The sequence below is a fragment of the Zalophus californianus genome, chromosome 3, assembly GCF_009762305.2.
Source record: "Zalophus californianus isolate mZalCal1 chromosome 3, mZalCal1.pri.v2, whole genome shotgun sequence".
NCBI classification, from domain to species: Eukaryota; Metazoa; Chordata; class Mammalia; order Carnivora; family Otariidae; genus Zalophus; species Zalophus californianus.
Genome location: NC_045597.1, coordinates 89,032,802 through 89,059,107, shown reverse-complemented (window position 1 = coordinate 89,059,107; position 26,306 = coordinate 89,032,802). Strand labels below are relative to the sequence as shown.

Sequence of the window (26,306 nt, the reverse complement as noted above, 5' to 3'; positions counted from 1 at the left end):
AAAATATGCAGCCAAGAATACTATATCCAGCTAGGCTGTCATTGAAAATAGAAGGAGAGATAAAAATCTTCCAGGACAAACAAAAAATAAGGAATTTGCAAACATGAAACCAGCCCTCCAAGAAATATTGAAAGGGGTCCTCTAAGCAAAGAGAGAGCCTAAAAGCAGCATGGACCAGAAAGGAATACAGACAATATACAGTAACAGTCACTTTAAAGGCAATTCAATGGCACTAAATTCATATCTTTCAATAGTTACCCTGAATGTAAATGGGCTAAATGCCCCAATCAAAAGACACAGGCTATCAGATGGGATTAAAAAACAAGACCCATCCATATGCTGTCTGCAAGAGGCTCATTTTAGACCCAAAGACACCCCCAGATTGAAAGTGAAGGGGTGGAAAACAATTTACCATGCTAATGGACAGCAAAAGAAAGCTGGGGTGGCAATCCTTATATCAGACAAATTAGATTTTAAAACAAAGACTGTAATAAGAGATGAGGAAGGACACTATATCCTACTTAAAGGGTCTATCCAACAAGAAGATCTAACAATTGTAAATATCTATGCCCCTAACGTGGGAGCAGCCAATTATATAAGGCAATTAATAACAAAAGCAAAGAAACACATTGACAACAATATAATAATAGTGGGGGGCTTTAACACCCCCCTGACTGAAATGGACAGATCATCTAAGCAAAAGATCAAAAGGAAATAAAGACTTTAAATGACACACTGGACCAAATGGACTTCACAGACATATTCAGAACATTCCATCCCAAAGCAACAGAATACACATTCTTCTCTAGTGCCCATGGAACATTCTCCAGAATAGATGACATCCTAGGTCACAAATCAGGTCTCAACTGGTAGCAAAAGATTGCGATTATTCCTTGCATATTTTCAGACCTCAATGTTTGAAAATAGAACTCAATCACAAGAGGAAAGTCAGAAAGAACTCAAATACATGGAGGCTAAAGAGCATCCTACTAAAGAATGAATGGGTCAACCAGGAAATTAAGAATTTAAAAAATTCATGGAAACCAATGAAAATGAAAACACAACTGTTCAAAATCTTTGGGATGCAGCAAAGCCTGTCCTGAGAGGAAAGTATATAGCAATACAAATCTTTCTCAAGAAACAAAAGGGGTCTCAAATACACAACCTAACCCTACACCTAAAGGTGCTAGAGAAAAAACAGCCAATAAAGCCTAAACCCAGCAGAAGAGAAATAATAAAGGTCAGAGCAGAAATCAATGAAATAGAAACCAAAAGAAGAGTAGAAAAGATCAATGAAACTAGGAGCTGGTTCTTTGAAAGAATTAACAAGATTGATATAACCCTGGCCAGACTTATCAAAAAGAAAAGAGAAATGACCCAAATCAACAAAATCATGAATGAAAGAGGAGATATCACAAAAAACACCAAAGAAATACAAAGAATTATAAGAACATATTGTGAACAAATCTATGCCAGTAAATTAGATAACCTGGAAGAAATGGGTGCATTCCTAGAGATGTATCAACTACCAAAACTGAACCAGGAAGAAATAGAAAACCTGAACAGACCTATAACCACTAAGGAAATTGAAGCAGTCATCAAAAATCTCCCAACAAACAAAAGCCCAGGGCCAGATGGCTTCCCAGGGGAATTCTATCAGACATTTAAAGAAGAATTAATACCTATTCTCCTGAAAGTGTTCCAAAAAATAGAAATGGAAGGAAAATTTCCAAACTCATTTTATGAGGCCACCATTACCTTGATCCCCCAACCAGACAAAGACCCCATCAAAAAGGAGAATTACAGACCAACATCCTTGATGAACATGGATGCAAAAATTCTTACCAAAATCCTAGCCTATAGGTTCCAACAGTACATTAAAAGGATTATTCACCATGACCAAGTGGGATTTATCCCTGGGCTGCAAGTTTGGTTCAACATCCACAAATCAGTCAATGTGATACAATACATTAACAAAAGAAAGAACAAGAATCATATGATCCTCTCAATAGATGCAGAGAAACATTTGACGAAGTACAGAACCTTTCTTGATCAAAACTCTTCAGAGTATAGGGATAGAGGGTACCTACCTCAATATCATAAAAGCCATCTATTCATAAAAGCCTCAATATCATAAAAGCCTACAGCGAATATCATTCTCAATGGGGAACAACTGAGAGCTTTCCCCCTAAGGTCAGGAATGCAGCAGGGATGTCCACTATCACCACTGCTGTTCAACATAGTATTAGATGTCCTAGCCACAGCAATCAGACAACAAAAAGAAATAAAGTGTAGCCAAATTGGCAAGGAGGAAGTCAAACTCTCACTCTTTGCAGACGATATGATACTTTATGTGGAAAATCCAAGACTCCACCCCAAAACTGCTAGAACTCATACAGGAATTCAGTAAAGTGGCAGGATATAAAATCAATGCACAGTAATCAGTGGCATTGGGGTGCCTGGGTGGCTCAGTTGGTTAAGCGACTGCCTTTGGCTCAGGTCATGTTCCTGGAGTTCTGGCATCGGGTCTCGCGTCGGGCTCCCTGCTCAGCAGGATGTCCGCTTCTCCCTCTGACCCCCGCTCCTCTCATGTGCTCTCTCTCTCTCTCATTCTCTCTCTCAAATAAATAAATAAAATCTTAAAAAAAAAAAAGAAATCAGTGGCATTCCTATACACCAACAACAAGACAGTAGAGAGAGAAATTAAATAGTTGATCCCATTTACAATTGCACCCAAAACCATAAGATACCTAGGGATGAATCTAACTAAAGAGGCAGAGGATCTGTACTCAGAAAACTATAAAATACTCATGAAAGAAATTGAGGAAGACACAACGAAATGGAAAAACGTTCCATGCTCATGGATTGGAAGAACAAACATTGTGAAGATGTCAATGCTACCTAGAGCCATCTACACATTCAATGCAATCCCCATCAAAATACCATTCACTTTTTTCAAAGAAATGGAACAAATCATCCTAAAATTTGTATGGAACCAGAAAAGACCCCGAATAGCCAGAGGAATGTTGAAAAAGAAAGCAAAGCTGGTGGCATCACAATTCCGGACTTCCAGCTCTATTACAAAGCTGTCCTCATCAAGACAGTATGGTACTGACGCAAAAACAGACACATAGATCAATGGAACAGAATAGAGAGCCCAGAAATGGACCTTCAACTCTATGGTCAACTGATCTTTGACAAACAGGAAAGAATGTCCAATGGAAAAAAGACAGACAGTCTGTTCAACAAATGGTGTTGGGAAAATTGGACAGCCCCATGCAGAAGAATGAAACTGGACCATTTCCTTACACCACACACAAAAATAGACTCCAAATGGTTGAAAGACCTAGATTTGAGACAGGAGTCCATCAAAATCCTAAAGGAGAACACAGGCAGCAACCTCTTTGACCTCAGCCACAGCAACTTCTTCCTAGAAACATTGCCAAAGGCAAGGGAAGCAAGGGCAAAAATGAACTATTGGGATTTCAGCAAGATAAAAAGCTTTTGCACAGCAAAAGGAACAATCAACAAAACCAAAAGACAACCGACAGAATGGGAGAAAATTGTTGCAAATGACATATCAGATAAAGGTCTAGTATCCAAAATCTATAAAGAACTTATCAAACTCAACACCCAAAGAACAAGTAATCCGATCAAGAAATGGGCAGAAGACATGAGCATTTTTCCAAAGAAGACATCCAAATGGCCAACAGACACATGAAAAAGTGCTCAACATCGCTCAGCATCAGGGAAATCCAAATCAAAACCTCAATGAGATACGACCTCACACCAGTCAGAATGGCTAAAATTTACATGTCAGGAAATGATAGATGTTTGCTGGGATGTGGAGAAAGGGGACCCTCCTACACTGTTGGTGGGAATGCAAGCTGGTGCAGCCACTCTGGAAAACAGTACGGAGGTTCCTCAAAAAGTTGAAAATAGAGCTACCATAGGATCCAGCAATTGCACTAAGGGTATTTACCCCAAAGATATAAATGTAGGGATCCGAAGGGGTATGTGTACCCCAATGTTTATAGCAGCATTGTCCACAATAGCCAAACTGTGGAAAGTGCCAAGATGTCCATCGACAGATGAATGGATAAAGGAGATGTGGTATATATACACAATGGAATATTATGCAGCCATCAAAAAGAATGAGATCTTGCCATTTGCAATGGCGTGGATGGAACTGAAGGGTGTTATGCTGATTGAAATAAGTCAATCAGAGAAAGACATGTATCATATGACCTCACTGATATGAGGAATTCTTAATCTCAGGAAACAAACTGAAGTTTGCTGGAGTGGTGGGGAATTGGAGGGATGGGGTGGCTGGGTGATAGACATTGGGGAGGGTATGTGCTATGGTGAGCGTTGTGAATTGTGCAAGATTGTTGAATCACAGATCTGTACCTTGAAACAAATAATGCAATATATGTTACGGATAAAAAAAAGAAGAAGATAGGAGGAGGGAAGAATGAAGGGGGGAAATCGGAGGGGGAGATGAGCCATGAGAGATGATGGGCTCTGAACAAGAAACTGAGGGTTCTAGAGGGGAGGCGGTTGGGGGAATGGGTTAGCCTGGTGATGGGTATTAAGGAGGGCACATTCTGCACTGGGTATTATGCACAAACAATGAATCATGGAACACTACATTAAAAACTAATGATGTAATGTATGATGATTAACATAATAATAAAAAAATTTAAAAAAGTAAAGCATGGTTATATTGGCTTAAATATTTTAAGACAATTCTAAGTCTTTTTTGAATCTTCTGAATGATCTTTTTTGGAAATCTGGTAACTCCACAAAAAGTGAGCTGACTGGTCTTTGTAATCCAATATTTAAACCAAACTGAATGGTAATTCATAATTTAACTTGTAAACCAAGATATTTTCTATTATCTTCTGTCGAATTCCAAATAGAAAGACATTTTTAGACTGCTGGTTAGGCCTTTCACCTCTTTGGCATACAAGCAGGGTTGTTTCAGGCTCCTGGACATAATCAGCTAGGCACTCCCATGAAATCACAGTCCAGAAACTACCAGACATGTCCTATGAGGTCCTCACTTGCCAAGTCACCTAGTGTCACTTCCACCCTTTCTTTTTTGAAGCTCACAGGTCCACACAGATTTAAAGGAAGAGGAGTGTCAGAGAATTTTCAGACCCTCTTTTGAAATCACCACATGTACCCCCATTTCTTACCTGAAAACACTTGTTTTCAAATATTTTTATAAAATACTTGTATTGAACGTCTCATATAAGCTAGACAGTGGTAATAGTTCATAAGAAAACGATTCAAATCCTGATGGATTTTCTGGATTGTTTTCTGTTGTAGACATTATTTTTTATCCTTGTTATAGCTACAACAAACAAACAAACAAATACTAAAAGAGCATTAATTGCAGATGAAATGAGCCATGGGAAGCTTGACTATATATGTAAATGTAATTGAAACCAAGTTTCTCTTTACACTTTTAATATTTCTGAAATTGGAATAAAACTTATAATCAATGTTGTATTTTAGTTGAACTGGTAGTAGTTTTTCTTTCTTAGTGGTACATAAAATAATGGCACAACTTATTATCTATGGCAACTAACTTTTGATGAACTATGATAGCTGTTATCCACAATTCCAGAATAACCAAAGGAACTTAGCATACAATAATACCTTCCATTTTGAGAGATTTTTCTATATAACCAGAATAAGTCCTAGATCTTAGATCTTGCTTGAACTACACTGTCCTAGAAACCTGTTAACCCTTGGTTGTTTTTTTTCCACTTTGTTAATGTGCTCATTTTTCTAATTTGATTCTAGACTTCTAAGAGCAGCCAACAATGCATTAGCTGTCTCTGACAACTGAAAGGCCCCTTAATTGACTTGTTCCTATTGACTGAGACCCTAGAAGGCAGTCTCTGTTAATGGTGTATCCGGATGGAGACAAGGACTGGGTTTGCCAGCATTGGGGCTGAGTGCTAGATGTAGTGTATCATGTTATAGTCTCATCACTTAGTTTTCCTTATGATAGCAACAAAACTACATCTTGGAAAATGAAGCCCTGCATCATGTTATTTGATAAAATATATACCTGCCTGTAAGCAATATAGCTACAAAGTTTTTGATGATGATTCTTTCTCAAATCTTCGGTAAATTATTCATCTTTTGGGAAATTGTACTGAAGTTATCATGAAAAGTGTTTGTACTGCTATACTTTTCAAATAGTTTTGTGTTTTGTGTTGTGCACTAGACATTGTGTGTGTGTGTGTGTGTGTGCACGCGTGCATGCGCACGCATGTGCACAGGGACATATACCTACAAATATATATATTTGTAGTCATTTAATGAATTATTGAGAGTCTACTATAAACTGGGTGTCTAATGATTACTAATCATCCCTGCCCTTAGGTAGATTACTGCCAACTTCTGCAACCTCATTTCTTCCTCTGCACCTTCTGTGATGTAGAAACATAGCAACTAGTATATTGGAAGTCCTGAGTGATCACTAGCCAATGTTCTCACTTTTTTATTTAGAAAATTACTTTGTATCAACATACATAATCAGTTTTTCAACTGGTCATTTTATCTATTTTTTTCAAATATAGAGTATTCTTTTAAATGGCCAATTCCTGTTCAAAAACCAAAATTACCACTTTCATGTATTTTCTGTTTGTAAAATATCTTTCAGAATAATTAAATGACCTTTGTGGTCTATCATGGAACAGAAAATCCTTGAAGGCAGGAAACTCATAGCCTTGTTTTATTTTTTGTTATGTACCCTGCAAATAACCGTAACAGGAGAGTGGTTAATAAACATTATTCAGATTTGGGGATGTGAAATAGGAGATACAGGCATGAAATCCTATTTTTATTACTATCATTATGCTGATGATCCTCTGGCCACTTCTCTCTGGTCTGCATAATTGCAGAGCTCTTCATATTTTATTCATTAGAACGGCTGCTCTGTGTCCATTCTTCTTATGTCGCTGCCTTGCATTGTTTCCAGCACGGCCTGGTGGGCGTGATCTGTGGGCTCCATCAACTTTCTGTCTGTGCCTTGTTCAGATCTCTAATGAATATTAGACTTACAGCCATCAGCTATGTTTTAAGTAGAGAAATTAATGAAGAGGGGATTTTTGTTTGTTCATTAACACTATGAAAAGCAAAGTCACTTTATCTCCTTCATGCTCTCTTTCATGAATTTGCTCACCTATTATAATTTGAAGGGAAACTTGATTCATGTAGGGATTTACATAGAGGGTTCCAGCTAGCTCTTTCTTTTTTCTTTTTTTTTTCCCTTTCTTGCTTTGTCTTCATTTTTTTAAAAAATCATAATCAGGTAATGTCTATTAAACATCAGTGAGAGAATATTATAGACAGAATTGTGAACAATTCTTGTATTTGTGATTGTGTTTATGTATTTAAGAAAGAAGAAATTAAGAATTATTTCTGGTAGTATTTCAAAAAAAGGATGGGGGAAGAGAAGGACCAAAAGAAGTAAAAAATGATTCTGGAGGGAGAGATATAAGTGAGAGGAAGGAGGGAGAGAAGATGAAATGAGAGAGAGAAAGAGAAGGGAGGAAGGGAGAGAGACAGAGGTGAAGGGAGAAGAGAGAAAGAAGGAAAAAGAAAAGGAGGATCAAAGGAGAGGAAAGAAGAAATCAAACTGACCACTCAGGCAAGAAAGGGCATGGGTGTGTGGGAGTGTTTCTTTCTAATGTTCTGCAATTTACAATTGAATCTGTAGTAGTTGATCAAAGGACAGGAAATACTGATTGCCTTATATAAACATCCTCACCCTTTATTACATGGCCCCACAAAATATACTATCAGCCCCACAAGTTTCCATAGTGTAGTGGTTATCACATTCGCCTGACACTATCAGCCCCGCAAAATATGCTATCAGCAAAAGAAATTTACAATATGGATGGAAACACTCATGCTATAAGCCACAGTGGGGTAAGTTACTATCTTAATAAATGGTAACAATCTCTTAAAGGTGATCTGTTAACATGAATGATCACAATGGCATTTTGATTAACAATGCAACATTTACTCCTCTCCCACTTCAGCACACAATTACTGGTTTATCGAGTGCTTATTTAATAGAAGATGAGGAGCTATTTGGGGAATATGTATGTGTGAATACCTCTGTGTGTATATTTTATATATATTCATGTAGGACACTAAGTAATAAATATTTTTCAGACTCTGTGAGGAAGTACTGGAAAATACTGATGGACCAGTCATATCCACCAAACAACTCAGGAAAGAATGCAAGGTTGGGAATCTAGGCTTTTTAGACATTTGTGATAAGTAATAGATGAAATATCTATGAAGAAAGACAAAGAAAACTACTCCATATCTCCAAGGGCTAGGCCCACCAAAGGGTTGTGGGTGGGAGAAATATTGGTAAAAACAGCTAAATGGATGGATGAGTAGATGGGCTAATGAGTAGATAGATGGAGTAACAGAATGGATAGATGAGTACTTCATTATCTTCCCACTGAAACAAATTAAAAGTGAGCAAGGGAGAGCCATTTGACCCAGGATAGGGAAGGTAGTAACTTTTTCTTCTGTTTTGTTTTGCTTTTTGAGTCAGAGTAGAAGAAAACTAAGAGAAGGTGAACTTGTCCTCCCTAATCTTCAAAAGTATGGAACAGAGTTTGCTAAAGAAAATGAACTGAAGTGGAATGGGGATGGGAGCTAGAGAAGGATGGATAACTGTGGGAAACACTTCTCTGGTGAATTTTCTAAGGAATTCCTGAGAAGATTAGCAGCATCAAATGTACACTAACTGGATTTATATTAAACCAAAACAAAAGAGAAGAAATTAGTTAATATATTTTTCAGTGACCTTTTCTCAGTTATAAGTTAAACTTAATTTTTAAGTATGTTTTTTATTCATATGCTTCTATCATTGTATCTTTCTTTAGCTGGAACTAATAAAACTTGATGTCTGTGTTTTGGTAATGGAATTAAATCTAAAGCTAAGGAGCTCATTAGTACTTAGCAATCTGTAGTGTCAGTCAACAAGAATTCTTCAAAAATAAAAGGAGGGTGGTATCTAAACCTTTTGAATAAGGTTCAAACCATCTAACCAATAATTCTAAAATTTCTATGTGTAAAATTTCAGTGCCATTGTTTGTTGAGTATGATAGAAATGGAGAATCTTGGACTCCACTCCATGGGAAAATACAGAGAACACTTGTTCTTACGAACACACCAAGTCATTCTGATTAAAGTCAGAACAAAACTACACTTTGAGAAATACTGATCTAAGATTTCTAGAGAGAAATTCCAATTGGTTCCTGTTTACATGATTACCCTGTCACTTCTTAAGTAACTGTTGAGCAGTTATAAAGGTTCAGGCAAACTAGCTTTCTGGAAAACAATGGTAATTAATACCATTTATGTTTCAGGTATTGTTTGATTAATTGATGGTTAGATAAATCGAAGATATACTAATATAGCTGGGAAGACAATACAGTTTGGGATATCCCCAAGAGAGTAGGGGAGACAAACTCAGTAAAAAGCCCTCCGTTTTACCAATAAAATAGTTACTTGATATATACTCTTATAATTTTGATTCAAGACCAATTACTGTGAAGACCTATGATACCCTTTCATTTCTATCTATTATAGGACTGGGTTTCATTTGATATAGTAAAAAATGGTATTGGAATTTGGAGCCGTAAGATCTAAATTCACGTCTTCCTAACTATGTGATCTTGGGAAAATTACTGTGCTTTAATTACCTTCAATTTATTTGCAAAATGAGAATAAAAATCTTCACAGAACTGGGGGCGTGGACATTGAATGAAATAAGTTAGGTAAACTTTGTTTTGAAGACTAATGTACAGAAATCCAACTTTATTTCACCGGTTAGAAAACTGAATGGCAGGTATATTTGAAATAAGAATGACCTCAGAGTTTTCTCCTGGAACCATGTTTTTCCACTAAACACTAGCCTGTTTTTTTTCCTCTTGACTCTCCACATGTTGTTTAAAATTCTACTTATATCTACTTATATCATTCCCAGTTGCTTTAAAGATAACATTCACCTTTTTTTCCCCCCTCCTCATCCACTATGTTGTGAGGTCCCTAATGGCAGGGCTCATATCTTTTTTGTGGTTTGTATTCTATCCAGACAAGTGTCTTGTCCATTGTAGGTGGTTTATGCCACTTTGTTAAACTCACAAATGAACTGGTGTGTCAACACTGTTGTGTATGGCGATCTCATTTTATGCCACATTTATAGTAACCACTTCCTCAAAGGCTTGATAGGCTCCATCACTAAAACAACAAAAATACTTGATGTCTTCAATGATGGAACAGAATGTCAAAGATGAATATACCTATAGAAAGACTAAAGGCATCATAACCATATGAATTTTTATAACAATGTATTTTTATAAAATTATTTTTAATATAATCTTGCAAAACCTTTCTGGGCTGATGTTTCTTTTTCTTGCATTTAGTCATTTGTTTATTCAGCAAATATGTATTTGGTTTTTGGCCCAAATCAGGCACATTCTACATTCTGGGGATATAGTCATAGAATGAGACTTAAAAAGCCCTTGCTTTAATCAAATGAGGGTTGACATATGAGGAACATGTTAAACAAACAAACAAACAAACAAAATACAAACAAAAGTATAGTTTCAGGAAGTGGTAAGTACTCCTAATAAAATAATTGAGTGATTTTAGAGCACTTTAAATAAGTGGGGAAGAGGTGAGATTTACTTTCAGGATCCAGTGATACAACACAAACAGCCACTGTAAAAATTCATGAGAAGACAGGTTTAGGCAGGGAAAAACAAATATAAAAAAGCACGTGTGAGGGCCCATGGTAAGGTTGGTGCAGTTGGAACAGGCTGGAGCGCCAAACAAAAATCAGGCTGAGAAGTAAGTGGGAACCAGACATGCATGGTCTTGGGGGCCAAGGTAAGGAGTTTGGATTTTAATCCTGTAGTGGGATAAAACGGAAGGATTTTAATCGGAGAGCTCAATCATCTAACATATACTTTAAAAATCCTCGTTTTCTATTATTAGAATAACTTTTAGGGGATGGAACAATAGTAGAGACAGGGATTTTACTTTTGAGTTTGTGGCAGTCACCTCTGATTGAGGCAAGAGGTCTCTGGCTTTGGCCAGGAGCTGTCATTCACTGAGTAATGTATCCTCAGGCTAATGCCTTTGTTTCCTCTTCTGTAAATGGGATAAAAGAATTTACCTCATAGGGTTGTTGTGGAGATTGAATAAACTAGGATATAAAAAGTACATAAAACTGAAATATTTTAAATGCTCAATAAACAATGGATGTTTTAAATTAGGGTTACTAGTATTGAATAGGCACATTAGCTTTAGTCCCCAGATTTTTGCAATTCTCTATCTCTATGACTGTGTGCAGATGTTAGGTGTTTTACTTTTCTTTTTTTTTTTTTTTTAAAGATTTTATTTATTTATTTGACAGAGACACAGCGAGAGAGGGAACACAAGCAGGGGGAGCGGGAGAGGGAGAAGCAGGCTTCCTGCCGAGCAGGGAGCCCGATGCGGGGCTCGATCCCAGGACCCCGGGACCATGACCTGAGCCGAAGGCAGACGCCCAACGACTGAGCCACCCAAGCGCCCCTAGGTGTTTTACTTTTCTAACTATTTCTTATCCATTATGTATTTATTTATTATTTATTTATTTATTTACTTTACTTTACTATATTAATCGGTATAGGTTAAGCTATACTATGGTAATAAATATGCCCCACCCCAAGTCTCTGGGGCTTCATACAATGATGGTTTCTTTCTTCTCACATTACAGTTTGATATGGACAGGGAACTCCTCCACCATCCTTCTCCCCCAGCATCTGAAACTACTGCTTTCAAGTTTATCTTATCAGAGAAATGGTGTATTAAACCAAAGATCTTATTTTATTAGCGATTCCCACACATTTATCATAGCTGGTCATTTTCCCCTGCAAGGGTCATATCTCCATATTTTTTGGCACATTAAAAAGTAAAAAAAAGGTCTTTGAGTCTTGTGAAGGTAAGTGTTCCAAACATGAGCCATGCAGTGATGGGCCTTAGGGACTCAGGGCCCTAAAGCCCAGGTTTGCCCTCAGTTACCGTGTGACTTGGAACAAGTCATTGAACCTTGCAAGGCCTCTTCATTATAGTCCTTAAGATAAAATATACTGCCTAATGCAAAGTATTATTATATTCTCTAACAAAACATAAGCAGTGTAAATAGAATTATTTAAGTTATTCATTTTGTCTATCTCTTTGCTTAACCAGGAAGAATCCCTGGGGCCCATTCTAGAGATTTTTGTCTAGTCCTGCTTTAAATGACCCCATCAAAGTGATTTTTATCATTTGTTTTGAGAGGGCAGTATCATTAATCTTTTTTAACTCCCCTCTTTTTGTGCTCACTTCAATTAAATAGGCAGGGAGAAGAGACCATTGAACATTATAAAAATGTTAATTCCTAATGTCACTGTATAGCTCTTAATCACACTATTAGACATATGTTCTGATTTAATGATCTTGACCAGCAAGCAGTAAGACCAAGATTGACTTTGATGAATATCTACCATTATTTTCTGATATGGATGAGGTTGTTTTTCTTCTGTTTCCTCAAAAATGATATTCTACTTAGAAAGATTATATAAAATGCTTTGTTTGGTAGTCAGAATCTTCTTTCCTAAACCAGTGCTTTGATGATTCGTATTTTGATCATACAAAGAAACATTTTGGTGCAATCACCTGTAATTATTTGCCCTTTCAACTTGGGTGGCATCTTTTGCTCCCTCTTATTTTTCAAGCCCACATGCTCAACTATAGTCAGTGAAATAGCATATCTTTAGTATGTGCAGAAATCTTATTATTTCAGACAGGTGCTTCCTAAGGATGCTGTAGTGAATTTTGGGTCTCATTTTGTGTCTCATACCTGCACAGACTCTGCCCAGTGGCATCATCCTCCTCAATGCTAAGTCTCTAGGCAAATGTCACAATTTCTATGAAATAAAACCATTTCCATGAAACCTTTCTCAGGAATCCTAGACAAAATTTGTAGTCCTTATTGTGGGCTTCCCTAGCCTTTTATTAACTGCTCTATTTTGGCCCTAATCTCGTTCTGACTTTCATTTCCCTCAGCTGTGTACATGTCCTAATGTTATGAGCTCCTTTGGGGCAGTGATAGTTTGTTAAAATTATATCACTGGGATACACACCATGACCTTAATATAGCATAGAATTAAGGAATAATTGAATGGAAGGGCACCTGGGTGGCTCAGTCATTAAGCGTCTGCCTTCAGCTCAGGTCATGATCCCAGGATCCTAGGATCGAGCCCCGCATAGGGCTCCCTGCTCAGCGGGGAATCTGCTTCTCCCTCTCCCACTCCCCTGCTTGTGTTCCCTCTCTCCCTGTCTCTCTATCAAATAAATAAAATCTTAAAAAAAAGAAATAATTGAATGGACTTATACACACATACACACGCACTATATGTATATATATATATACACATATACACACACGCATACCTAATGTCATATATACATACACACTAATTTATACCGTTATATTTAATTACATTGTTTTATAAATCAAAAATATATGTGTGATATATATAGAGATTATATTTGTATCTATATATCTATATAGTTTGATATATATCTATATCTATATATATTGATATATGTGTGATATATATATATTATATGTATATATATAAATTTAAATCTTATGTTATTCTATTAGTGGAAGCTGTGACAGGTGACAGTTTAGTGATCAGACATTACAATAATTCATCCAAAGTCCTATGCACAATTTCTAACCAAATGCATGTGTGGGAGGCATTGAGCCTAGAGAAGATGAACTAGGACCATCACCATTGGAGAAAACTGTTATCTGAAATGCAAGAAGATACAAGCACCATATTTGAAAGGGGCAAAGGTAGGTGGGAGAGTCAAGGTTCCACTGGCAATAATTGGCCCCGAGTTGGGACAGGCTCAGAGTGAACTCAGACTGGGCTCAAGTAAGGATTATGTGGGAGGAGAAGAAGGGCAACTGCAGAAGGGGACTAGGAATGACTCCCAGGGCAATCACTCAAATGTCTGCTATAACTGCTTACGTATATGGGTCAGAAGATAGATAATTAGTTGGGCCAAAACAAAACTGATATTTTTCTTTATTTTTCTCATCCACCTGTATTTCTCTTTATTTATGTTTCTGACCAAATTGCAAATCTTTTGAAAGCAGAGCCATCGACCTTTCTATTTACTGCCTTATAATCCCTACAGAATATGTTTATGTGATTGATATCTAATTTGTATTATCAGTTATTGTTACAATAGTGTTATCTAGCCAGGTGCCAAATCTCAGTGGCATACAGCATTCAATACTTAGTCTCAGCTCACATGTCTGTGCATCAGATGTGACAACTGTGCTTCATGTGCCTCATCCTGAGGCCCAAGCTGGACAGGTTGTGACTCCCTGTGACATATTCTCATGGTTGTGCCAGGGAAGATCCCCAGGGGAAAGTGGAAACATGCATAACTCTTAAGGTCTGGACTCTAAATGGACACACTGCCATTTCTGTACACATTCGATGGGCCAAAGTATGTAGCAAGAGCAAATCTAACATCAAGGGGACAGTGATGTTACTATTCCCATGAAACTACTATAACATATATTTACTGATCAGTGTAGACATTTTTAGAAGCTGTAAAATAAGTGAGCTCTGAAAGTCTTTCTGTTGGCACAATCAGTTTACAGAATTTAAGGCTATGAGCATACTACTTGTAAACTTAGAAATAAAATGAGGAAAAAACAGTAAAAACAATGACAAGAGCTCAACATGGTAGCACTGTCTCTGTATATTTTACAGAACTTCCCAGCATCGTGCTTTGTATGTTTGGAATTATGTTTGGACTGTTCATAGTAGTGGCAACAGCCAAATTCTCTTGGCTGTGGCTGTAGTTATCACTGGGAAGCTATTGTGCTTATTGTTTTCTCAATTATCAAGCCCTTAATTTAAACAATTGCAAGATTAAGGAGGGATCTCCAATTTGAATTCTGTTCAACTACTCAGTGACTAAGCCATAAAAGTGGCAGCTAACCTGCATCATAATCTGTTTTAAATTCTGACATTAGGAAAATCATAATTCGAATTAAACATGTAAAGGTTGGGTTTTTGCTTATGTGTTCTATAAAACTTATTTTGATTTTTCTCTCCTTGAACTCTGTCTCTGTGTATATCATATAAATGTCTTGCTGGAGGAAACCTCTGCTTATGCACTCATTAGCAAAACTCGTAGTTTGACCTTCTTTAATGCTTAAAATTCAAATATAATACTTTATTGATGCTGTTTATAAAGGAATTAATATAGGCTTAAATTCCTGAGGTAGAAGTGAGGATAAGGATTGCTTCTCATTTGTATCCTCTTACATCTCTCTGTCTTTCAATCTTTCTGTCCCTATCTCTCTCTCACACACACATTGCCTCTCCAAACTCAAATTCCCTTTATAAAGCATTCTACGATATGCAGTTCATTTCCATCTTCCTTTCACTCAATTGTGAGGATTATTTTCCAAGTTTATGTTGCATTACCTTCTTGAAGATAATTAGAGTAATAGGAATTTAGGGTTGGTCAATCTAAATGGGATATAAAGTACACACAGACATTTCTACATAAGCCCAAGGATAGAGAAAACCTTCAGAGTCTTGGACTTCATCCCTGCCCTGATTAAGAAAGAAAGAGTCTTCTCATGTTGAAATGACCTGAGGGGAGTTTTGTGGTAAGGAGTTATTATAGACAAACCTAAGTCTACATACCCTGAGTGTTCCACTATGTCAAATGAGTTACATGATGGTCTGTACAATTTTCTATTTTAACTTATTTGTCAAATACCATAGCCAATTTAAAACTTGGGGAACAATTCAGGTTCTAAGAAATGGATGTAAAAAAAGAAGAGAAAAGAAAACTGAGAAACTCAGAAAGGCACAGAGCTTTTGAAAGGAAGTCCAGCTACAAGGCATAAACTGTGCCTCCTAGTTTGTGTGCTGTCTTTAGCAAAACCGAGAATACTTGCAGCTGTCTTCTAGAAATTCCTGGTGGGGCAGTCCTGGGAAGGTTCTAGCAAGCAATGCTAACATTAAATTCTGCTGTGGCATTATTAGTGTGTATGAATGTGTAATAGATATATTTATTAATGTGTTGTCTTTATTTTAGTGATTGTAAGAGATTATCCATCACTTGCAATTTTCTTAATTATCACTTAAATCCTTCCGTATGTATTTTGTTGAAAGGCCCTAAGTTTTTTTTAACCATGAATTATTTCCCCACATGTCAGAGCGCAGTGGTATAACATTGGGATTAAACTCATAGACTCGGGGCGCCTGGGTGGCTCAGTCGTTAAGCTTCTGCCTTTGGCTCAGGTCATGATCCCGGGGTCCTGGGATCGAGCCCCGCATCGGGCTCCCTGCTTGGTGGGGAGCCTGCTTCTCCCTCTCCCACTCCCCCTGCTTGTGTTCCCTCTCTCGCTGTGTCTCTCTCTGTCAAATAAATAAATAAAATCTTTAAAAAAATAAAAAAATAAAAAATAAATAAACCCATAGACTCTTGGACAAGACTGCTTGGATTCAAGTCCTGACTGAACTTTCTAATTGTATGGCCCCAAGAGAGTCATTTAAACCTTCTCTGCCTCAGTCCCTTTACCTGTGAAGTGAAGGAAAATAATACCTACTTCCTAGAGACCAGTGATGTTTAAATGGGTTAATATATGTAGAGCACATCAAAATACTGCCTGTAACCTAGCACATGCTCAGTAATGTGTCCTATTGTGATTTTTATAAGCCTCATGACAAATGATTGATCTTGGTTTGGTGATATTCTATTTGGTATTAACAAAAGGTGCGTGATCACCTTCTGTGCTCACTGACACACACTGAGGTCATTCACTCTAAGCCATAAACTTTCTTAAGAGGGTTTTTTGTTCTCTCTCTCTCTCTCTCTCTATATATATATATATATATATATATGTTTATATATGATGAATTTTCCCAGACCTTGTGGTGTACATGAAGTTACATAACAATAATAATCCCAAATGCATAGAAGTAATGCAAATGAATGAAATTTCTTGGTGATTTTTTCTAAATCATGCATATACCTCTCTGAGGCCTCTGTATCTACTGCTGAGTTCCTGGTGGTGCCATACTCCAGGGGGGACTCAGTCTTCCCACATTCTTCTCCTAGGTTTTCTTGTAGAAGTCCCCTATAGCGGGTGATGTGCATGAAAACACTGCTTCTTTGACAAGAGTTTGACCCTAGAACCCTTCTGGCCCCAGAAGCACAAAGCAGTGTACGGACCTTCCTTTCTGGAGTGCATAAACTCTGTCCCTATCAGTTTAGAGTTCTGATCCATTAAGCGACACTTAAGTGTGTGTTTAGCTCCAGGACAGCCATTTGTCTTTTTTTTTTTTTTTTTTTTTGGTCAGAGAGAGAGGGAGAGCACAGCAAGGAGAGGGGCAGGCAGAGGGAGAAGCAGGCTTCCCGCTGAGTAGAGAGCCCAATGCCAGGACTCAATCCCAGGACTCTGGGATCATGATCTGAGCCAAAAGCAAACGCTTAACTGACCAAGCCACCCAGGCGTCCCACCATTTGTCTTATTCAGACCTGCCCCATATCTTTTGAATAGCATTTCTGTGTGAGTGAAAATTCACATTGTGAGTCCTGCCTCTGCAGCAAGTCAGAATCCACTTCCCCGGGCTCTTTTCCAGCTGGGATGCAGGCATGTCACCTGTGCTTCCCTAATCAGACCCCTGTGTGCAGCTCTGACTGGAGGTGAGTGCTGGGAAGCAGGCTCTGCATGGATATTCTATTCTGAGGGTTAGAATCAGGGGCCACAGAAACTTCTCTCTTTGGGGGGATGGGACCTATTGACCTGAGATCCTTAGAGAGGAGTGGTTGTGGTGCTGGCAGCGTAACATCTTTGGCTGAGTCGGTCTCCAGTATTTGACTTTCAAGGGCAGTGAGCCAGGCAGAGTTTCCTCCTCAGTCCGGTGAACAACCTGGTGAGCCCATTGCCAAAAGCCCATTTCTTCCCTGGTCATGGTTCTGTGGCTGCCTGATATCTTCTTAATAAATACCCTTTGGCTTGAAACTATCAGAAGGAATTCTTAGCCTGTAGCCAAGAACTTGATCAATATATGTTCTATTTTGCCCATTTCCTGCTACCTTTTTTTTTAAATTGAAACTTCCAGTTAGAGTTTCCTCAAAATTTTGAAAATCATAGTTTGAAAACCTGGTGATAGATTTTAGGAAATTCCTTTATTTTACTTTGATCCTACATTCACTGATCCTTTACATTGAATGTTTCCTTTGTTTGCTGTGTTATCCTCCAGATGGCCAGTCATGTGTCACTTGTTCCTCTTTGAAGTTCTGCTCAAAGTTTATTTTTTTTTAATCAATTTCTATCCTGACCACTCTAAAATTGCAGCCCACCCTTTTTGCAGCCTACCTTACCTTGGTCTTTTGTATTGTTTCCATACCTCCTGTTCCTTTCTTAATACGAAATTATTGTTGGGGTGCCTGAGTGCCTCAGTCATTTATGCATCCAACTCTTGATTTCAGCTCAGGTCATGATCACAGGATCATGAGATCAAACCCCGTGTCAGACTAAGCACTGGGCATGCAGCCGGCTTAAGATTCTCTCTCTCCTTCTCTCTCTGCTCCTCTCCATCTCCCTCCCTCTTTCTCTCTTTCAAATAAATAAATACAAATATAGGAAATTATTTAATTATTATTGTTTGTTTCCTATAATTACAATGTAAGATTTTGGGGCATGTTTTCTTTGCTTGGTTGGTTTGGTTTGTCTTAAACTGATTTATCCCAAGTACCTAGAGTATTTCCTGGAATAATATAGATCTTCAGTAAATATTTGTTGAATGAATGCATACTGAGGTATGTCTATATATTTATAATCGTGCTTTGTTCCTTCACTTTTTTTAAACACCTGGTCAGAAGAAAACAAATCCAATTTCTCCAGTGGTTGAAATGTGCAGCAGAGGTGTAGATTCCCTTCCTGACTATATCATTGGAGTCATGAATCAGGGCAAGTCCCATCCTTTTTGATCTTCAGTTTCCTTGTTTGTTATGCTTCAAAGGAAAACAAACACAAAGGTGGGACATCTGAGAGGAAAATTTAACAAAGATTCTTCTGCTTTCAAATATCTGTGTGTGTGTGTGTGTGTATTTTTCCCCTCTTTTCCCTTCCTTTCTTCTTACTCATTGACATGCATTCAGTTAACACAATTTAAAACCTTTATACTAATTTCCAGAAATGAGGAGGGGACCCCAAGCCTCAGTTCTACAAGACACTGATGGATTTGAAACAAAACAAAGCCTCTGGCTGCTGTGAAACTTCTAGGGGCTTAAGATACCAAGTGAGAATTGGTAAAACTCCTAGAAAGCAACATAGACAGCAGAACCTGTGCATAAATTTGTTGTTCAGAAATCATACCATTAGTAATGATGCTATTAATTGATTACAACCTTGGTTTAGCTCATAAACAAAAATAACCCATGATGACATTGAACATTACTATGTGATCTGGATTCAAGATTATTGGGGAGAGGCCTGAACAGTGCCAGAAGGAGGGAGAGGTGGGGAGATTTATTCCCCTTCTTTTGGACTGAAAGCCAACATTGGTAAACATAGTCATATATACAATATTTTACCCTTGTGTTCCCTGGACCCACACAGTGAGAAAATTGATCTAAGCTTATTCCACTCCCAAAAGTAGTGATCTGTGCCCTAAATAGACCCACCAGTTCTCTAGGCTACATGAGTGTGGCTTATCTAAGCTAGAATTTAGAAATAAAATAATTCATTTGAACTATTGTTCCATGATTTATAGCTGTTTGAAACTAGGGAAAATGGATTTATACCATTGAGAGTTAGTATTTAAAAAGAAGAGTCTGGTTAACAGACATTGCTAACTAGAATTCTAGTTTAAAAGATAATAAAGGGGCTTGGAACATTTTAGGCAGACTCAGGTGTGTTATTTTGGGGTGAGTATGGTCCTTCAGGCTGTCCTCCCTCTAACTCAGTAACCTAAGATACTTTTGCTTTTCACAGTATCTTCCTGATCTTTTCCTCATGACCTACTGATTCTTGGAAGCTCCAGATTGTCATTTCTCTTCCTACTTGCCTCAGTGACTTCCATAAGGATATTAGCAGTGAGAGCAATGTGGAGAATGTTGTTGCTATCTGTGCATACACAAATAATTTGTAAATTATGTGTTTGTAAATCAGGAGTTGTATGTACAATTAAATCTTGACTTAGCAAAATTCCAACCTAGTAACATCATCAGACAAGTATTATTCTACTTTAAAATGGTACATCGTTAAAAAGTGGTCCCTAATAAGCATTTCTTTCATTTTTTAAGTAATCACATGTTAAGTGCCTGTTGTATGCCAAACAGAAACAAAACAGCAATTTCCAAAGGGACCTGGACCTAACTCCGTGCAGGCTGATGATGTATAATACCTCCAACTCTGCCTATAACCTATTGCTTGGATACACTATTATCTTCTCAGTAATAACTTTAATCTACTGAAATATTCTCAATCATAAAAGAAAACTCCAACTGGTTTTACTAAACTAAGCTTTGAAAAAAAAAAAAAAAAAAAGGAAGAAAGAAATTGACAAAGACTCCAAAGTAGTTTTCTGTCAACTACATAAACCAGAAATTGGAGTTTATATATCAACTTCCTATGGGTTAAATATGACTTTCAGAAGGAATTATTTGGCCCATGGAGTACTGATCTTCAAAAGGTTTTGTTTTTTTCCCTTAAAATCTTTGAATTTGAAATACTTGTCCTCAGAGTCTATCAGAAACTGAGAACTAATACCAGGGCAATCTTGGCCCTCATGCTGTTGTTTTTCCTTTGATAGTTTTATAATGAAATAATTTTTGTATCTGTATCTTAAAAATCTTTGGTCTGCAATCTGGCCCAATTTACTTAACTATGGTACCTGTCTGATTTTAGTTTGCGACCCTGCCTCTGAACATTGTGATTGATCCACGTCCTACTGTGTGAATATTTTTCATGAAAGTGTTATGTCTGTATTTATATATGTCTATAGATATGGGTATAGATATAGATGTGTATATGGATATATATAGGTAGAGAGAGATTTGTAAGTATGTGTATATAGAGATAGATATAGATGATATAGATAGATCCATATACAGGGAGAGAGAGAGAAAGGAAGGAGGAAAGAAAGGAAGAAAAAAAAGAGAAGAAATGAGAGAGGGAGGATATATACAGATATGTGTATGTATACATACATATTGCATATATAGAGATATATATGTAATATGTGTAAATATGTACTTATTCTTCAAAACATTTCCATGTAAGCTTTTGACACCCTCTGCAAATTCTCTTGTCTTTCAGATGGAACACCATATACCTGGTGGATTGGGCGGTCCAATGAAAGGCACCCTTACTGGGGAGGTGCCCCACCTGGGGTTCAGCAGTGTGAATGTGGCCTGGATGAGAGTTGTCTGGACATTCAACACTTCTGCAATTGTGATGCCGACAAGGATGAATGGTAATGGTGATCGTGATCTTTCTGCAGTTGTGGGGGAAGCACATTAATTGATGCATAAAGTTTCCCCAAAAGAAAAAGACAAGGATGAGAAATTCAGTTATGAACTAGGTCTCCCTAATGATTGTGATTGTTTTTAACTTTGAAAATTGCCAGTTCTAGTACTTTTAGGGATATCACTGAGGTTTATAACATAAAACACGTTGTCACATCAAAACCTCCTTATAGTCTGAACATTCCATTTTGTACAATAGAATGAAATGTAGTATTAAGCTTTGTGACTTAGTTGGTGTTTCTGTAATGTGTGGACTATAGGTTCTGGGAGAGAGTGTGGGAGATAAGGATGTGCAATTGTACAGACCATATCTTCATTTTCCCATTTTCCCACTGATGTTTCAGTCACCAGGCTACCTTATCATGGAATAAAAATATAGCAAAGAAAATTTATATTTATTGAACATCTACTTACGTGCTCGCTTCGGCAGCACATATACTAAAATTGGAACGAACATGTACTTAGTTTTCACAAAAAAACTTATTAATTCCTTATAATTTTCCCACTTTTGCATCTTAAGATTGAGGAATACAGTTTACAGAGAAGTTAAATAATTTTTCCAAAGTTATACACATGTATTGGGTGACAGATCCAGAACTTGAACTCAGTTACGGCTGGGACGAGGGTCATTCTTGCTCTTCACATCATGTTGATTTCATAAGATAAAGCTTAGTTTTTGGCTTTAATATCCGTAACATCTACTTTCTCTTTGTCCTCCAGGTGAACTGCCTTGTTTTCACTGTATTATAAAAATATGCACAGAACATTTCCAAACCTGCTTTTGTTTTCACTAAATTCAAGGCATTCTTCAGTTTTAGCTTTGTAATTTTGCTTGCTTCATGAAATTCTGCTCAATTATAATTAAAAATTCCTATGTCAAGCTGCTCTCAACCCACTTGAATTTTCTTTTAAGTACATTTTCTTCACTGTTTAAATTGATAACAGCAGGGGATGTTTTGAATGAAATTTAAGGTAGAGTCAAACTCTCAATTCAATGAGGAAAAGAGCAAACACTTGCCTCCACTGGGTTCTACTAGATGGGCCACTTCTTCAGAATGTTGTAGGGCTGCTTGGGCTCCAAGACAAGTTACCTGGATGCCTTACCTGATTGTACATGGGTAAAATCAGACAAAGTTGACTGGAGGTAGTTTGGACTTCTCCATTATTTGGGCCTCCACTTTACTCTGCAGTGCTTTCTTTCATAACATCATGGAGGAGTGCAATAAAATATAACTCATATTTTGGATGGGGACTGTGTCTCTTTTAATATTATATCCCTCAAGATCTATTCCTTGTAGAAACTCAGTGGTACTTAGCTGAATAGATGAATTTAGAGGACCTTTAAGGAGGAGGGGTGACCACAAAATCGTTCCTACAAACTTGAGAGATATGTATGGAGAAGTTAAATGGTTTTGTTGCCAGGAAACTGTATTTAAAATGACCTGCAGCTTAGATTAGATTCACTTTTCTTGTGTATGATTCATTAATTCCTCTTCTCTATGCTTGATATCAGAAAATTATAGATGTATAGATCTGAATGGAAACACCTTTATTTCATTATGTATAATCAGGGAAGCTGATATGGGGCAGTAGAATATAAAGGGAAGGGGAAGTGTTTCTCCTAATTACCTTCACTCCCTTTTGGCTGAATTCTTCATTTTTGCTCACTGTTTTATTCCCTGTGATGTGGCCATTTCCATACTGAACACCACCTCAGTGTCTTTTCTTCCTAGGGAATAACCAGCCAGGGCTGGGCTTAATTTATTGAGCAATTAGGGGCAGTGGGGGAGAATGACATCACATTACTTAAAAGTGGAAAAGAAGTCACCATGTTGATGAGCTTCCACACTGTCTTCTCTGGGACTTTCCACTGACCATCTTTTACTCAGAATCCAGCCTCTTCCTCCATTGACCCACTCACTAGTTCACTAAGCTTTGAACCCTTAATATGTTGACTTGACTTCATCATCTAAGCTGTACTTAGAGGAGTGTTTCAAAATGTCCTTTCTGTCAACTCTGGCACCATCATACCTTTATCAACATAGAGGTTATTGCATATTTCATAACCCTTTCCAGTTCCTTTACAGTCAGGGAAAGACTCCATTATCTGCCACTTTCTGTGGCAAGTGACCTTTTTTAGGGGCAGCAACATTTAATTTTAGATATAAATTATGTTCAACAACCCACATTACAAGGATCAAGAGAAATGATCTGAACTTCCTTTCGTAAAGATGCCTACTTCACTGTGACGAGAATAACATGTTGATCATATCAAGGCAAAATTCAGGCAAAATCAGGGAGTTCTTTCTGTCATTCTTACGAAGGATGAGAGAAGAGGCTGAGAAGGAGAAGAAGAGGCTGAGATTCCTGATATAACTCTTCTGGATTTCACTCATTTGTCTCAGGACATCACAGCTTGTTATACATGAATCTGGAAAATACTTTGTTATAGAAGCAACTGTACTTACTAGTCCATCTGATATTTACTCATGTATCACTTGTTTACTGTGTGCCTGGTGTTTGCCAGTCAAGCAGTCTGCTGTGCAGAGAAAGTCAAGGGCATTATAGTCTCTGCCCTTGAGGAACTCACAGAACATTGAGAAAGAAAAAGCTAGTTAGTTAGCAATAAATGTATTGTGCGATGAATTTGGTAATAAATATAAGTATAGATGTGCCCAGAGCTGTGGTGGATATGGGCTGCGGTAAGTGACAGGTTTTGAAGGACCAGAGGAAGTTAGCTAAAGTTAGTGTAGTATAGGGCGCCTGGGTGGCTCAGTTGGTTAAGCGACTGCCTTCGGCTCAGGTCATGATCCCGGAGTCCTGGGATAGAGTCCCACATCAGGCTCCCGGCTCAGCGGGGAGCCTGCTTCTCCCTCTGACCTTCTCCCCTCTCATACTGTCTCTCTCTCTCTCTCTCTCTCTCTCAAATAAATAAAATTAAAAAAAAATAAAGTTAGTGTAGTATAGGTAGGTAGAACCTCCATATGCTCAGACAGGGAAATGTGAAATAATATAGAAATCACTACTTTCAAGACAGTTTGGTGTGATTATTGCCCCATATTCATGTGGGGAATTTGCAGGAGAGGAAGGCAGGAAAGAAGATCAAATCCAGATCAAGAAACTCCTTGTATGTGAACTAACAGTGAGATTCCCTTGTCTGTAACAAGATTGTGAACACAGAATATCCATTCCACCATGAAACCCAGCAGAGCCTTGTGGAAATGGATTTATTACTTATCTATTCAAGTCTATTATTTACTGTAGAAGGGAAAAGTAGAAAAGCTTACACAATTGTGAAATAGTCATTTTTTTAACATTCTTCCAAGCACATTCTTAGCTTCCATGTGGTCAAGCAGACATTCCACACATTTTTATATTTTTGTTTCAGTCCAGCATGACCCTGTTAATATCACTGGTGTTTCTATGTGCTCCTAAGTACTTACTTTGTACAGTTCCCTCAACTTTCTGCTCTTGGTCAAATTGATCAGAGCACTGATTTGGGCTGGTAGAACATCTAGCAGTTTGATATATTACAACTCCTAGGTAATATTGTTGCTGAAAAATGTTACCTAACATATACGGAAGTGTTCTTGGTATTTTATATACTGCATCTCATAGCATCATCCTACCAGCCCTTGAGGTGGGTTTTATCATCTCTTTTCCCCAGAAAAGGAAACTGAGGCTCTGGCATGCTAAGTGGCTTAGTTAAGTTCACGTGATTAAGGGGGCAGAGTAGGATCCTGCTGACTCCAAGGATGCTCTTGGTGACTACATGAAAGGAGCGACCAAAATGAGATTCTGAGTTATGACACCAGATGAGGATGCCAAAGAGACCTCACCCAGGGTTTCTCCAATCACATCACAGCAGCCCATGGGTTTCATTTTTCTGGATCAGGCTGCTCAGAGAGGTTTAGCCATCCTCTTGGCCTCTGGTAATTGACAATAATTTATTCTGTTTTAATCAAACTCTGTAACTGAATAAATTGCTGCCATATATTTCAATGAGACCAAGTAAATAAAGAAAATGATTATGGGTTGGGTGTGAGGGGAAGTGAGTCAGCTCAGAAGATGGAGGTGGATGGAGGGGAAAAAATAATTTGATGAACACCCAAAGTGTGACTTCTTCTTAGAGTAAAGGGAAGCATCAGGTAGGCATTGGAAATCAGGTATGCTACTGAGCTGACATCTCCAAGGGGTTCTGTCCCAGCCAAAGAACTAAACAGGAAGAAAAATATAAATAAATAAATAAATAAATGAGAAAACTTGAAATGAGTAACAGTTTTACAGTCAACAATTACTTGCCAAGGAACTTGTCTTCAACTTAATGGTTCAATGTGTAGAAATCCTGCCAATTGGGTGTTTTATGATCCCATTACTTCAGACTGATAGACTTCAGAGAATAGCAAAGGACACTGGGGATAGCTTCAGGCTGGAGACAGCACAGGGGCAGTGGGGTTCTGTAGGGTGGGAAACCGTCATCCAGGTAGATGGATCCAAAGATGGTTCTGTCAGCAAGTTGGAGGAGGCAAGGGGATCTTTCAAAGTATGCCTCTTGGTGGTGGCTTGCTGTCCTAATGAAGACTTCGTTCAGCGAAACAGCCAAGTAGAACCGAAACTAAGCTCTATTACTTAACGGTAGA

The 26,306-nt window shown here is 37.8% G+C and overlaps 1 protein-coding gene across 1 annotated transcript in view; it reads left to right on the top strand.

Annotated features, from left to right (window-relative positions):
* The window catches only part of CNTNAP5 (contactin associated protein family member 5), an 859,701-nt gene that overhangs the window by 680,255 nt on the left and 153,140 nt on the right, over positions 1–26,306 (top strand). The window contains exon 14 of the mRNA XM_027590999.2: positions 21,458–21,614. Coding sequence (XP_027446800.2) covers positions 21,458–21,614 — 157 coding nt within the window. The remainder of the gene's footprint in view (positions 1–21,457; positions 21,615–26,306) is intronic.